General features: G+C 41.6%; 1 protein-coding gene across 1 annotated transcript in view; it reads left to right on the top strand.

The window, feature by feature from the left end:
- The first annotated feature begins 1,221 nt into the window (after positions 1–1,221).
- The window catches only part of sos2 (son of sevenless homolog 2 (Drosophila)), a 31,567-nt gene continuing 15,911 nt past the window's right edge, over positions 1,222–16,877 (top strand). Inside the window, exons 1-7 of the mRNA XM_030443884.1 lie at positions 1,222–2,117; positions 13,110–13,235; positions 13,451–13,582; positions 13,968–14,132; positions 14,237–14,443; positions 16,156–16,299; positions 16,533–16,643. Coding sequence (XP_030299744.1) covers positions 2,034–2,117; positions 13,110–13,235; positions 13,451–13,582; positions 13,968–14,132; positions 14,237–14,443; positions 16,156–16,299; positions 16,533–16,643 — 969 coding nt within the window. The 5' untranslated portion in view covers positions 1,222–2,033. The remainder of the gene's footprint in view (positions 2,118–13,109; positions 13,236–13,450; positions 13,583–13,967; positions 14,133–14,236; positions 14,444–16,155; positions 16,300–16,532; positions 16,644–16,877) is intronic.

Genomic DNA, 16,877 nt, shown 5'->3' on the forward strand with positions numbered 1-16,877 from the left:
TATTGTGGGTAATGTAGGCATGAAGTTTTGACAAGCAGTTTGACTCATCAAAATCGATACAGCAGCACCAGAGATATCACCTTTTTCATGCCAAGCACTCTTCTTACTTTTTGATATCCGGTGCACTCGTAACCCACAATGCAATTTAGCTGCTGCAGTGACATCACTTGAGGGAATTTATCACATTACATGCAGCTTCCTCTGGAGCCTGCTTATATTCACATGTGTAGTGGTACTCCACAGGACCTCTATACACTTTCAAAGTGCAATATGTAAAAATTCTGGTTTGAAATATTTTTTAAAACTATGATTACAGACAGGGTTCTTGTGGCCCATAGAGCGTGCAACTTCCGCCAACCGAGGCGGCTAACTTCCTGTTTAGCGCCCGGCTAACTTGAATGAGGATAAAATGATTTAATAGTGCGGCTCTTCTAGACTTTCCAAATGTTATTGGACCGAATGGCTCAAATAACAATTACTGTCATTCAAAAAAATTAATCTGCTGTTTTACATCCCCTTCTTTCACAATGTTAGCATTTAGCGATTAAGCTGGTGATATGCTGCCCCCTATTTGTTCGGAGCATGAATTCAAAAAGTGTCCAATTCTTACATATTGCACCTTTTAATAAGGAAAAATTGTGGATAATATCAGGAAGAAAGTTGGGATTTTTGTGGCACAACTTCACTTTCCTCCAAGGTGCATGTAGAACAAAAGATAATAAACAGAGAGAGATCAGTGTCACTTCAAGTTTTGACCTTTTCATACTTATTTATTCAAGCAGTTGTCTGCAGCAGATCAAGCACTGAGTCATTTTGTCCACAAGGAGGCAGGATGTCAGCAACAAACATGCTGTTTGAGCCCCAACGTAAGCAGGAATTATGTCTCAATGTGATGCTTCTGCTGAATCCGGTTGTTTTTATGTTTTTACTGGAAGTGCTTTCATAATTCCTTGGAAATAAAGTGGCTTTATTTGCATGTACCTGTTTCACAAAATCAATTATGTGACGTTTCGACTGTGTTGTTTTAGCACCACTCTCACAACAGGAAAGTCAGTAAATTAAAGGTTGATTTTATGTGACCTTTTTTTAAAAATATATATTCCGGGAATTATTATAATTATAATTCTGTCGCCAATATGAGATGAGGCAGAAGTCCAGCCTTGTTTTTTTTCCTCTGTCCAATAAAATGTGAAATTACGCAGCGTGCGTGCCTGACAGCGGAGCGCGGCGCAGAGAGCAGCAGCAGACAGACAGGCAGCGGAGTTGGTACGAACATCTTCGACTTCACAAACCAAAAACACCTCGACTGCTCCTCAGCTGCCCCGCTCACAGACATGCCTCGGACTGCTCGCTGTTCCGGGGATTCGCGTTGGATTTAGCGGCCGATCGCTCCGGAAAAGATGCCTGAATGTGAAGTAAACAGCGCAGGAGAAAGTGTGCCTTGTTTGGAGCTGAACGGGTCGTGTGCCACAACATAAAACTCGGAGCGCATCAAGGCCAGCAGCAGCCTGTAGCACCAGTTAGCTAGTCGGCTAACGCTAGCCTGCTAACGTTACAGGTGTGAAGGCAGCAAATAACCAAACATAACTTGTAGCTGTAGTTAGCTGGCAACGAGCTGAGCTCCCATGTCGTGACTTAATACTGAACTTAATGTGCCTATTATAAGCTTTTTAGGAAACGCCAAGTAGCAAGTATAACACTTAGCAACATTGTTGTTAGCCATTAGCTTTTTAGTTAGCCGCTGTCCCGTGTTTACAGCAGCGGCAGGCTAGCCTCGCTAGCCACCGAGCTAACGACCTAACTTTATAGCTACATGTGCTTAATTTCTTTTTTAGCTCATTTTCCGCTGCTTAACCCGACTCAGCCCCGGACTTGTAGTGTGGTTTGGTGATACTCTTCATATTTGCAAGCGGGACTATTGGACTTTTTCCACCGTGCCTGCCCTGGACTGACCCACCCACAAGGACTATCTATCCGGGGCCGATGCTGACAGTTCAGCCCGGATCACGGCAACGCCAGGAGCCGCTACAGCAATGCAGCCCCAGCAGATATACGACTTTTCAAGTGACGAGAACAGTCACAAATGGAGAGGCCTGTTCGTGCAAGCTTTACGAAAGGTAACACCGCGATTACTACAACAAGTAACCGTCTCCACACTGCCTTTCAAAACACGTATTCCCATACTGGTGATTCATTGGTTTGGGGATATGGAGGTATTGGTTTCATCTGCATTTACTGACACAAACTTTTGTTGCATGTTTGCTACTTGTCAACAATAAAAACACACACTATTATTATTATTATTATTATTATTATTATTACAATAATTATCAGTAGTGGTATCAGTAGTACTATGAGGAATACAGGCACATCTGTCATGTAACCAGCAGTATTATTTATGATTTTATTTTTTTAGATAAGGAAAAAACTAAAATCAGAAGAATAGCATGTGAAAAACACTAATTTCCAACATGCTCCCAATTGGAATTAAGAGTTTTTCCTACACTATAAGTGTCCCCGTTAAATCAAATAAATGAAAAGTAATCAATGTTTTGTCGGTCGCTCTTGTCAGTATTGAAACTGATGTCTTCATCGTCTGTATGTGGCTGTTACAGTTTGTTTATTCAATAAGTCTCTCACGCAAGTTCCCTATTATGATTTTTTTCCCACACTGTTTTTGAAGAAGTTGATCAGTGTGTCACGATCTGTCGATAGTGTTTCGTACTTTTGAGGGTAAACGGGTCGTACTAATAACTTGCAGGGTGCTGATGTTACCTGCAAGTTTATATCAGTGAGGCTGTCCTGGGACTGCTGCCCTGTTGCTCGAAGGCACTGTCAAACAGTATTTGACGTGTGTGTTGCTGCCAACGACTTTATTTGTTCCTCATTTGGTCAAACAGCAAAGATGCATCATCTGTGCACGGTAGAGCCCTTCTGCAGCTGTTTTATGATGAGTAAACGTCAAGTGTTGCTCCTTTTTCTGGAGAAATGCAACCTCATTCTCATAAACCTACTTGAAACTTTTTGGACAGGAAATATTTTAATTTCAATGTCACTGGTCAGCAGGACTGACACGTATCAGTTCCTTTTGGACTGTCCCTCTCTTTCACTTTGCTTGCATCATCTTGGCTTCTCCCTGTCATCACCAGATTTCTTTTCTCTGTTTTCTGACCCCCCCTGCTTCCCTCAGTCTTGCACTCAGACTTGCAAACTCATGACAATCCAGCTCCGAGTTCAAACTGAAAACACAAAGTTATCACTGCTCTGCTATGCTTCACTGTCAACTTTTTTTGCCTGGCTGTTCCATTAGGTTACACGCAAAAAAGCCACATTGTTTAGATACTGGAAGATGCACACAGCTCTGCCTGCTGCTCTCCCTTTGAAAAGGTCCTGTGTGTAAACCTACAAGGCTCTGTGAAGATCCTTTTTATATGTTTACGTGTCCTGATGTGGTTGGAGCTCCAAGGAGTCGCTGAGAGGGACACAGACTGCTGTGGAAAAGCTGTGTTGGTGTGCAGAGAGACGGGGCAAACTATAATACAAGCTAATGATTCAGTGTTACATTAAGCATAGTAAAACGTGTTGCTCACCTTGGAGACCTGGCAGAGGTTTAAGTTCAACCAAACAGCAGCAAGCACTTCTAACCTTTTACCTTTTTATAATCCAGCCAGTTCACTGTCAGCGTTCCTCCCTTATGATGCATCACTTCAAACGTATAACTGATCCTCTTTCCGAAAAGAATGCTGAAAAGTGTCCGTTCATCACTGCTGACTAATATTTATCCAACAATACCCAGAAGTCATGCTTGAGTAAAACTATAGTTATTGTGTGAAAACATTACTTACTGTAAAAATGAAAGTCACCCATCCAAAAAGCACTTGATTAAAAGTCTTAGAGGATCTGATTTTAATTGTACTTGAGGTATCAACTCTATATTTACATGTATGTATATACTCAGTGTTGGCAAACTTACTTACTTTACTTCAGTAGAAATACAGATTACAGGTCTCATTGTCATTTAAATAAACCATTTTAACATTTGTTGGTGCTTTGGCTCTGATGCAACATACAGTCTGCACAGAAACTACTAACTAAAGTTGTTACAAATATGTAATAGAGTAAGAAGTATAAGATGTATAATATAAACATTTAACTTGGTAGAACATGGAATTACTCAAGTAAAGTACAAGTACCTGAAAATTGTACTAAAGTGCAGTACGTGAGTCAATGTCCTTGGTTACATTCCATCACTGTTAACTCACTAAGACTTTAACAAAGACGTTATTACAAGAGAAAGTTGAAACTTCACGGCATGTGGACGTGAGTATTTGGAAAAGGGATGCTTTTAAAAACACTGAAGTTCTTGAGTCCTGAAATAGATGAATACACTGCAAACAAAGTTTATTTTGAAAGCATGAAAGATGCATGCCTGTGCTCCAAAAATAGACCTCTCACTCCGTCCGTACTTTTTGTACTGTGCTTTGATGAAGTCGGTTAACTACCTCTTTTGTTTTACGTGTCTATTTTAGACTTGACCTGTCAGATCAGAGACACACAGTCTGCTCATCCTTCTTTCTATTTAGAGGCTCGGGACATTTGTTTACCATAAAATGATCAAAATCACTCCAAGAAACTGTTCATTTTGTCATCCATTATTAAAATGTTTGTTTAAAAACAGTGCTTTGTCACTATTGCCAACAGATCCCCAGTGGCTGCAGAGGCAACCAGCCGTGTAGCAACATCTTGTGTATAAATAACACAGTCCTTTTTCTGTCAGTTAGCCGTGGCACAGTAGAGATGGTGTGATGAATCAGGTGAAACTGAGAGAGCAGGTGGTGGGCCGTGGTGCCGCGGTTTCATTGTCTCAACTTGTTACACAACTGCCGGAGGGAAAGCCTGTCAGAGATTGACGCAAGAGAGGTTTGTTATGGTTTTGACGGACTGTGACTCGCTGTTTTTCACAGCTGTCCACCGGGGGGTTTCCTTGTCAGAAGTTGCCATGGTGGATGACTCCGGCTCCGAGAATGATTTTAGATTGTTGGTTAGAGGCAGGATTAAAGAAAACCTGTTGATAGACAGACACTCCTCAGAGCTGGTGCAGGGAAGTGACTTTATGATCAACCAGGGAGGTAGTTTAAGAAATGACACCTCATAAATGACGCAGACTTATCTGGCTTCATTTACTGACATTTGAGAAACTACTGTGAAATCAGGCAGACGATAGCAGGACTGAAACTAGCAGTTGACTGACAGAAAAAAAACGTTTTGATAATCAATTACTGTGTCATTTTTGGACTGATAGTCAGACAGCAAATGTAATTCAAGACATCATCTAGGGCTCTGGGAAATTGTACTCTAAGTCATGTGTTGATTAACTGAAAAAACAACTGACATACCATACTGAAAGTGATTGTAAAGTTGCAGAATCATGGCATCCCTGTCGCCAGTATTGCTTTCTAGCAAAGGCAGAAAAGCACGTTTATATCGTCCACATGGAATTGAATAAGCCTGCCTGTTATAATGTCAACAGCAAAGCATTTTGTGCCAAAGGTAGAATCGAGATCTCTCTAGTTGTAGTTTATGTGTTTCTGTCTGTGCTCACTGATATTTCACCACGGAGGAGTCCAGTGTTTGTCCCCTAGCTACGTCTGCGTGTCCTGGCTATTCTTGATCACTGCGGCTCGTGCCCGGTGCTATGCAAGAGCGTCATTTAGCCTCTGACATGCTGGTGTTGATAATAACTGTGCATTCCCCAGGGCTGCTGTTTCACTGGCAGCGAGAGACGGGCCAGAGCTCTGCTGGGTACAGTTTCATTCCATTACCATGTTAGCACAGCACGATGCTTCACGGGGCTTCGCTCCATGAGGCGCAGGCCTCAGGTCTGTTGTCAGGTTACAAGCATGCTTTGTTTATGTGTGTGTGTGTGTGTGTGCGCCTTTCCTCTTTTATCTTCTTCTCAACCTGAGTAGTCGGTTAAATCCTGACATTGGGACTTCACAACAGGCCAAAACTTGCAGCTTGGATCTTTTTTTAATCTCAGTCAGTCGGCTCTTGTCACTCCACTCTGGCACTTTCCTGAATGAGGTCCAAAACAAATACGTTATTGAGTATTTCTAAAGAGTCCCAGAGAATCAGAAAGTCTCGAGTTCAGTATTTTTAGATGACAAATAAAGATATTTATAAAGTGCCTGGTGTCAGAAACTGGTCTCGCCATGTTTATTCATGTCAGTTATTTTTATCTCCTCATATCAGTTTCATCTGTGATCTGTTGTCAAGCTGGATAAAGAAACTTTCACTTCAGGAAGGTGACAGATGTGGTGACCTGAAGTGATTCTGCTGCGAGCTAACCTGGCAACATTATACACTGAAATAAATTGCACTTGGCATGTCTTTACATCATCAGAGCAACTCTGTATGCAAATAAAATTACACCACTGTCAGAAGGGGGAGGTTGCAACTGTAACGACCAATAGTGGATTCCGGTTATCAGTAATCGGAGAGACTCATAACTGATATCAGGAACTGATATACATTCAAAGTTAAAGGAAAAATCTTGATTTCAGAATTTAGAATAAACAGTGATTGAATGTAACTGAGAACAATTTACCCAAGTACTGTACTTATCTACAATTGTGATGCGCTTTTCTTGAATATTTCCATTTTCTGCTACTTTCTATTTCCACTCTGCGTTGTTTTATAACTTTAGTTACTTTACAGACTCAGATATCTCAGTGTTGATATGCTGTTACTTGTGATTTGTTCGGCCTGGGTCATACAGCTCAAAAGTCTATCACGATAAAGAAGTTTAAAATCGGTCGATATGCATAATTATTTATATTTTAAATGGCCTGTCCTACTTTTTTAAAATACATTTTAAAGACCAGGTAAAAAAAAATTCGAATTCAACCTCTTTATCAAGGCACACAGGTGATGATTTTAAGTTTAGTGGGTTATGTCCTTGTACCGTTTGGATGTTTTTTCATACAGCGTTGCAGCTGAGTACCGCTCCATCGTGACGGCTTGAGGTGTAGCAGCAGTTGTCGGAGACGTAGATTGTCGTGATTGACATGTCGTGAACTCCAGTAGATGGAAGTGGGGTCGGGACAGCTTCCCCGCACCGTTTGCACACAACAGTATTCTAATTTGTCAGAAAATTCTGCCATATATTTCTTATTTACAAATTCTTCTCTGCAGCACTCATTTTCTCACAGCACACTCTTCTGTTGTTGTCAGTCACATGAACATTGTGCACCAAACTACTCACCCAAATGGTCGGCTCTTTGCTACGGATATGACCGACTGTTTATGAGCCGTGACATATTTGTTGCATTTAATGCATACACGCGAAACTATCCAAGACATTATCACACTGTTTTCTAAATGCTATAGATGGCGCATCTGTATCGATACGTCTTGCTATTGTTGTATCACCCTGCCCTACGATGTGCAACCAATCCAGATAGTGTTACAGGTGGGAAATTAACTGTGACTGCTGAGATGGCACCTCTTTGATTTAAATTTTACAGAGAAAGTGACATAATCTGCAGCACATTGTCAAGTCTTCTCGATGAGCGTTGTTTGTTCACTGGAAAGGATGTTCCCGGTAAAAGGTTGCACTTCCTGTACACCACTCCCAGGCTGTCAGTCTGCAGAGAGGAGCGTGGGTTGAGAATCTGGTTGATGAATAAAATGCTCCCCTCCCGTACCTGAATATTGAATCAAGCCTGTGACCTCAGATGGAGGGAGGATGTGAGGATGCAGGCCGACAGGGGTCACTGGGTCGGGTCAGACTGGGGTCACTGTGAGGCCACGTGCCGTCAACGGCACGACCACCAGCCATTGTCTTGATGATGTGAATGTTAGGAGGGCCAGCTAAATGTCAGGGGAGTAGTGTGTGTGTGTGTGTCTGTGTGTGTCTGTGCATGTGTGTGAGAGAGAGTTTTTGTTTCGTTGTTGTGTACATGTGCTTATATAACATGTCTGTGTTTATATTTGTGTTTGTCTAAAGGATTATCTATGTCTGTTTATGTCTCTTTGGCTCTGTATGTGTGTGTCTTGTATGTCTGAACCATGCATCTTTTGTGTGTGTGTGTGTGTGTGTGTGTGTGTGTGTGTGTGTTTTAATATGTGTGTGTGCCTGTTGTCTCGGCGTTGATCTCTGCCCTATGGTTCCCCAGACAGTCTGGTTGTAATGGCAGATGATGTCATGGCATGAATCACAAACAGTGACACATGCTCGGGTATAATAACAAGCCCCACCCCCACCTCTCCACCACACAAACACACACACACACACACACACACACACACACACACACACACACACACACACACACACACACACACACACAAGCCACATTACCTGCAACCTGAGCCTGATGCAGCCTCGTATACACAGCCAGGAGAATAATCAATCGAATTAGAAAATGTTAACCCTGTATTAACACCGTCCAGCCTCTATTATTACCTCCAACTTTTCTGCTCCTTGTACCACCAGCACACACAGCAACACCTGATCCATGTGTGTGTCGCAGACGAGACGTGCATGATTTATTTATTTTTTGTTACTACACAAAGCTCACTGCAAGCTGACCTGCAGCTCTTCATTGCACAAAATCTGAACCACCTTTTTCACATTTTTGCGTGCATGTACCAGCTCCTTGGTACGCGAACGTGGCATCGAGGAATCTGTGTCAGTTTCCACGACTGATACTTTTGATGATGCAGCAATTTTTATTCTGTAATAAAATATTCTTTGAGGTAAAATGTCTGTGGTGCGGAGCTTTCGAGAAATGCTGCGTGTACTTTTCCACTTGAGCGATCAGACTTTTTCCCTTCACTTTCGCTTGTAAGCCACAGTCTGCTCCATTGTTTTCTGTCAGGTCTCATTATCGCAACATGTTGTGGCAGCACATGATACCCGGTTATGTTTAAGATACTGAGTGAGTAAACAGTGTGTGTTAGTTACATTATATTCACGTGACATAGGTTGTTCCATGAGCCAGGTCTCATATTTGCACCAACGCAGATACTTTTAGATTGCTTGATTGTTAGCAATGATAAATTGGTGCTGCAATGATTAATTGATCACTCATTCAAAATAAAATGATTTGATTAGTTGCCAACTATTTTTAGAATTGATAACTGTCCAACATTTGCTGGTTTCAGCTTCTGAAATGTGGACTCACCGGTTTTCCATTGTTATTTGTGAAAATAATTGGAGGGTTTTGGACTGTTTGTTGGTCAAAAGAAGCAATTTGAAGATGTTAATTTGGGCTCTGGAAAATTGCAATGATTAAAAAAAAAAAAAAAAATGTTATAGACTAAATGGTAAATCCATTAATCTTGAAAATGATAGGCAGATTAATCGATAATTAAAACAATCGTTAGTCGCAGCCCTATTGAACTGAACAAACATGTCTAAGTACATTACCTGAAACTGGTTCATTGTGATGGACATTTTTACCTATTTCTAGCATTTTATAGACAAAAAAAAAATAGAATAAAATGGGAAAATAATCTGCAGAATAGTGAATAATATAAATTGCAGCCCTACATTCAAGATGCTAAAGCTGAGTATTCCTGATTGTTTCAGGAATAGTTTAACGATGCTGCAGGGAGATCTTTGTTTAATTTAACTTACAGTAGCATGTAGTGCATTCATGGATAGGTCTTTGAGAAGTGAGTCTGCTCAGTGTGTGGTCTAATATTTGCACTTAATCCAGAAATGGATATACTCCTTTAGCTGTGAGGCATTGTGGATGAAACCCTGACCAGTTGGATTTTTTTCCTGGTAGTTTTGTGGATCCTGGTTTTCCCTCTCCTGGCTTTGGCTCTGCTCCAGCCTGTGTGTGTAGTATGAGCCTGCTCCTGCTGCTGCCTCCTCGTACACGCACATCAATACCTCTCAGTCTGCTGCTATGATCTGCTCTCCCCGGGGGCTTCGCTCTGTGTGGGTAGAGAACAAGGCAGGAGGAGGTGGAGGAAAAGGGAGAGTGAGTGAGTGAGCGAGCGAGTGAGCATTGGGACTTCCTGTACACTAGCCTTTCCCCTTCTTAATGGAGCTGACCCATGAAACTGAACACCTTAACATGGCACAGGAGGATGTGCATGAAAGCTCACATGATCAGGATCCTGTTAATTTAAAGTCTCTGAATTTTAATTTGACAAATTGGATGCAGTGGATGGCTGTTGTCTTTGATAATCACAGTTGTTGAGTAGACATGGCTGCCTCCACCAGAAATAGCAAATGTTTTCACGTTTGATGGATTATTACTTGGATATTTGCACAGAATTCCTCTGTGAATCTGTTCTCTTGAGCATAATTGAGTTGCTGCACATTCAAGTAATAAGTGGAGATTTTTTGAGTTCACCTGACGTCTTGGAAGGAAAAGTTGTTTTGGCTATCATTAGAAACCCAGAGCCTCTTGTCTCAGATGTTTTCTGTGCTTTTTTTTCAAATTCAGGAATTCCCCTGCTATTTTTCCACACCATTGCTTTCGCTTTGCTCACACTTACTTCAGTGTCTGCCGCCAACTATATTAGACCATGTTACATCCATCACCCATTAAGATCAAGTTTCAGTGGTACTGTAAATACACTGGGCCGCAGTCCTACCTGCGGGTGGTCTCGCTCTGCTTTCAGTCCTCAATTTAGACGCCGTCATCCAGCAGGACTGACAGATTCATAGGGAGAAGCTCGCTCATGTTATGTCTTTAAAATTGAAAAGAGCTCTGTGATCTCTCCCCGTCAGTAAACTGCTCCAGATCAGAGCAGAACTGATGTGACGCTGGGCGTTTATTCCTCCGGAGGGTCTGGCTCTGCAGTCGACTCTCTCCTCAAGAGCTGGAAGACTCTGATCACACACTCGGCAAACAATTTCTTTGATTTTATTTTTGATTGAGAGGGCTCTAGCAGCACAAATCACATACTATGTGCTTGATTAATTATGTGATTATCAGATCTGTTGCAGATGAATCCAAATCTAGAGGTTATTCAGTTAAGTAGTAGAGGAAACCAGAAATTTAGTCAAGTTCTGGCTTTTTTACTTGAAATAATTACAACTGGTTAATTCAAATTGTTGCAGCTTGATTCTCTATGAATAAAGGTTCCAACACTGTACTTCCTTGTGTTGTAGGGTACCTATAGAGCGATGTTGCAGCAGCATGTATTGTGCTTGAATGGACTTTCTATTATGTTTTAATTCGAATGACATTCAAAATTGTGTATTTGTGTTGCTCTGTCTCCCATCCTGACATTGTTGGAGATAGACGACACTTGTTGGATGTGGGCCTCTCAGAAACGGGCCAACTATTCTGTGAATGGAGTCGAGGGAAACCCCCGTAGTTTCAGTGTGGTGACTCACAGCTCCTGGTGTCCTGTGGAATTTGGTCAAGTGCCTATTTGTGGTCAAGAGGATATATCTCATAGCCTACTTCTGCTTTGATATATATTTTTTTTCCAAGTAGAGTTTATGCTTGTGGCTTATTTATAACTGTTAGGTCTTGTGAGTGTGCATCAAAACAGAGATGACGTACAGAAACGTAAACGAGGCCAAGCTGTGGCTTCAGATTTTCCAGCTCCACTTGTTTTAAAAAGCATCTGAATGTGGTTAAGGAATCCAAAACCAATCGAGGAAAAAGATGGAGGGGGGGTCTTTTATGATCCCCTTTCACCTTCCTCTTTTTTTCTCTGACTTTATCTCAAACAAATGAACTCAAACTTGAGACAGAGGGGACATCCTGCCTGTCGCTGCATCTCTGTTAAGTCAGAGAACAAGAATGCACGAAGCGCGCTCTGCGTTGACCTTTTTAACTCTCCTCTCACATTCCTTAGTCCGGGGGCAATGTTTTGTCATCATAATGCCCCACTTTACTGTATGCCAGGGTAATTCCATCACTAGCATGTGAACAGGCCTGGCTTTTGTGAGTGGAGAGTAAACGTTAGGCTGTCTTTCTATCCACCTCTCTCCTCTCGTTCGCTCCCACAGCCTTTTTTTTTTCCTCCCCCTCTGAGTCTGCTTTGGGTGCTATAATAGTATCTCAACTGACAGCATTCCTGCAAGAGGGCACGGCCCGAATGACGACAACTTTTGGGAGGTTGGAGGTTGGGGGGGGTGTTCTTCTCTTTCCATGCATAGACCTGGTGATGCCACACCTTCTCTCCTGTCTGCACCTAAAAAAACACACCTTCTGTCAGGCTGCCTCCACCTTCAGGAGTCCCACTACTGAGGAGGATGCCTGGATGAGTCAATAAATCAGCAGAAGAGACCTTTTTGAATCCATGGCTTTGATATTTGTTGACAGATTAATTGTTTGGCAGTCTCTTGCAGGTTGTTTTGAGACTGATTAATAATTGCATAATTGAGAGTGGATTTCCCGGCTGTGTGCAGCCAGATTTCATACAAAGATGCTGTTAGATTTGTCCGTTGTTGTCGAAACTAACAAAGCTTGTTTACCTTGCAGATCAAGCTTTTCATATGGTTCATACGTGCTAGATCAGTTTCCTTGTTGTCAGGCAGCAATTTTCAGATTTCTTTAATTTCATTTTATGCAGACCGGTTTTGTAAACTCTTCTTCGTGATGCATTCAAGGACACAATAACCTACATCCGAGAGGTGTTTGAGTTGGTCAAAAAATGTCTGTTTCCCAAGAGAATGTCTTGTTTTGTTTGCAATCCAAATATAATTTAGTTTTCTGTCGCACTGTTTCATGCCTCTTCAAGTTGATTTTCAACCCTGTTAAATGAATGGAAACTTAAATTATTTAAGGTATATTATACTACTGGAAAATGTAGAGCTAATTTGTAGTCAGTGGGCTGAAACATGCAAAAACCACCAGATGAAGGTGTTTTTCTACCATCATTCACTGTCTATACTTGCTGTCTGACGTCATAAAATGCAACCTTAGCCTGACTGCTATGCATCATACCAGGTGTTACTATCAGTTTCACCACAGCTTCGGTTGACATCATGTTAAAGGTGCAGAAAAGGGCTTGATTTTGGTCTTCATCAACTTTCATCTTCTCTTCCAGTTTTAAGTTGCAGGATGCTCTATGAACCACACTGCTGTTATTGGCCCCTCATATCTTTGTTTGTCTGTAACATTCAGGTACAGAAGCAGGTCCATCCAGCCCTTATGGCGAAGGAGGATGCCCTGCAGCACATCGAGGAGCTGATCCTGCAGCTGCTCAACATGCTGTGTGTGGCCCAGCCTCGCTCTGTGCAGGATGTAGAGGTAAGACTTTCTATGGAGCATCTAAATATGAACTCATTCAGGTTCAGATTCATCATAACTGTCAGCCACTCCTCTTGTGAAATAGTAGAGTTAAGAAACGTGCTGCCATTGTTGTTCCACATAACTAATTAAATACTTCTGTGCGATGCAGCTGTCAATCATCCTAATGCTCCCAAATGTATCAAGTGTTAAGACAATAATTTCCTTCTTTCCAGGAACGGGTCCAGAAAACCTTTCCCCACCCTATAGATAAGTGGGCGATTGCAGACGCCCAATCGGCTATCGAGAAGCGCAAGAGGAGAAACCCTTTACTTCTCCCCGTGGACAAGATTCACCCACTGCTGAAGGTAAAGACTCCTGACGAACAGTCTTCTTTATTCACTACATAAACTATACTCTTTACTCCAAAATGACTTTTTATGAATGTCATTCAGTCTTACCAGCGTGCGAAGATTAAAGGGCATGTTTCAGTTAACATATTATGGCCTCTGGCAGTTTTCACATTCTTATAAGACACAGTCAACTCTGACGCAGGTTTCAGAAAGTTGCAGCAGTTCCTGGGAAATATTTATAATGCAATTTAGCTTGCTGGTTTTACAGTGGGTTTAAGACAAATTGAATTGCCCTGAAGTGATCGTCAGTGCAGGTTAGAACCGACTCATTGAATGATTTTGAACTGCCGATTGACTTCTGTTTACTTGATATGTTTTTATTCTGCTTTTTATCCAACAGGAGGTTTTGGGCTATAAAGTGGACTACCACGTGTCCCTGTACATCGTGGCTGTGCTAGAATACATATCAGCAGACATACTGAAACTAGCGGGCAACTATGTCGGCAACATTCGGCATTATGAAATCAGCCAGCAGGACATCAAGGTGTCAATGTGCGCGGACAAGGTCAGTATTCTGAGAAGGGGAAAACCAACACCCATGTATATCACTTAATTTGATAAACAGGTCTGTGGATCATCATAAAAATCATTTCCGCTGTCTGTTTCCAGGTGTTGATGGACATGTTTGACCAGGAGGAGGACATCGGCTTAATGTCTCAGTGCACAGAGGAGCCGTCGTCCTCCGGGGAGCTCACGTACGACGACCTGGTGAGGCTTGAAATCGCAGAGGAGAGGCAGTACCTGCGTGAGCTCGACCTCATCATCAAAGTGTTCCGCAATCACTTCCTGTCCAACCCCAAAATCTTCACGCCTGAGGTGAGGAAGACTCTCAAAGTTAATTAAAAAACTGTCTAAATGATCATTTCAACAACGACTTACAGCAAGGAACTTTTTACTTTTTACAGCTGCTCTCAATAAGATATGTGTATCACAAGACTAGGAAAACACTGCATTATAAACTATGACTGTCGCGTATTAAACAAGCTTAAAATAATAGAAGCGTCATTCTGTTATTACCAGATTAAAAATAGAGTTACCAAGAAAATCAATAATTCCCTGTAAAAATGACTCACCAACAGAGTTATTTGCCTAAAGGTGCCGGTTAATGAAAGGCATAAAGCAGCTGTGGCCAGCTTTCTCTAAAACCAGCTTATAAACAAACAGTCAAGTTTCAAAGTAAAAACCTAATTATAAAGTCATTTCACACAAATCCAGCGTAAGAACATTTAGAGATTACAACTCTGTAATCGGCTAACTGGTAATCAGCATCAGCAAGCACTTTGGAACACATTTCATTGTCGTGATTTATGTCGTTAAACCTGAAGAAAAGACCGCTCAACTGTTGTATGTTTCTCCTGTAAGTAATTTGAGTTTTTGCGATTAACCAATGCCAAGTTGCTCTTAAATGATCTGGGATTAGATAACATCTCTTCTCTGATGAATGACCAGAAACTCAAAGCAATCATCCTTTCTGTGGAAGGACAGATACTTGAGCCAGTATGTCTTTTCCTGATAACACTAGCTCCAACCATCTCCAGGGGCACCACCCATGCTCTCTGACCTCCAGTAAACAGTCCGCTAAATAGACATTTGTGTCTCTCCCAGAGCGTTTACCAAGGAAACAAATTGCTAATTAAGTTGTGTCTATTATGGCAATTAAGCACTCGAAAAAAATAAAGAATAAGAATGGGTATGGGTAAGGAAACGACAGTGGGTCTCAGGGTTGAGAAGTGAATGGAAAGTTGAGTTTAATGGGTCGCTGTGGCTTTGCATATTTTGGGTTGGGTAATTTGTGGTATGATTTGGGTGAGGAGGATAAACCTTTGTGAGGCCCAGTGGAATGCAGAACATGTAATTATGTTGAGACAGGAACAACATCTGCAGCCCTCGCAAAAATAACCTCAATTATGTCTGTTGAAACTCAGCGTAATCTGAAATTACGTGGGAGATGTCAAGAAAGTGTGACAGTCAAATAATGACGGGACCGGGCGTCTATTCAGACTTTAGCAGTCAGTAATCACTCTGTGCTATTTTTGGGTTCTCATCTGCTTGACTAATGATTTCCTCAGGCAAAATGAGCATGTTGTTGTTTGGAGCTCATTCTCACCACTCTTCTTTGGCATTTATTTATCCAAGGGAGGTAGACCAAGAATGGGAGCTCTTTCAGCACCACCCTGCTACTGTACACACTCGTATGGTTGTACAACTTCATTGTGTTTACGGGCTCTTAAGTAACCTGGTCATTGTTGTTTTTTTTTGTGGTAAGATGATTTCTTAAACGTCCTTGAAAGAAGAACTTGTCTTTTATCAGTGTAAGGTTTTTAAAGCCTGCCTCTCTGCCCCCACTTCCCTCCACCAGAGAAAACTAAGACATCTGTACTTACTTGTAGATTTTTAATGTTTAAAATATTTGAAAGTTATAAATATAGCTCAAGCAATTTCTGGAGTTCAGGGTTCAGGATTCACACCAGCCAAGCCCACCTTTCCAACCTTGAAGCATCTTCCCTTGTGTTGTCTCGTTAATGCAGGATGTGGAGGTGATCTTCAGTAACATTCTGGACATCCACGAGCTGACAGTGAAGCTGCTCGGTCTGATCGAGGACGCCGTGGAGATGACGGCCGACGGCAGCCCTCATCCGCTGGTGGGCAGCTGCTTTGAAGACCTAGCAGAGGTATGAAGCTCTTCTGACCTGAATACCATACAACTCACCATTTAAAGATGTGTGCTGGCAAAATACAATGTGTAACATTTGTGCTAATTTAGCAGCAGTCTAAACAGTTGGTAATCAAGCAAAATGTTAAATTAAAGGCTCCTTAAATGATACTTCCTTAAATACAAGCTAGCTAATGTTTATTGTCATATTAGCTTGTGTCTGAAAATCCTTTATTCCCTCCATGTCTACAGGAGCAGGCGTTTGACCCCTATGAGACCATGTCTCAGGATATCCTCAGTAAGGATTTCCACGAGCACTTCAACAGCCTGATGGCAAAGCCGACCGTCGGCCTCTACTTCCAGGTAAGACGTTCTCCAATGTGATATTGATCATGATATTCATATAACTGTCATGAAGGAGTAAAGAAACAAGAAAATATTCATAATTTTTCATTTTCATTTTCTTAAAAACTTGCTCACTAATTTGTGATTAATGTCATTGGTGACAACTAATCATCATTGTAAGCTACTTTTGTCCAACTATTGGAATACTACAGAACTTGACATATTTTTGAACAAAAGAATAACATTAAATAA

This window comes from Sparus aurata, chromosome 16, assembly GCF_900880675.1.
Source record: "Sparus aurata chromosome 16, fSpaAur1.1, whole genome shotgun sequence".
Classification (NCBI taxonomy): domain Eukaryota; kingdom Metazoa; phylum Chordata; class Actinopteri; order Spariformes; family Sparidae; genus Sparus; species Sparus aurata.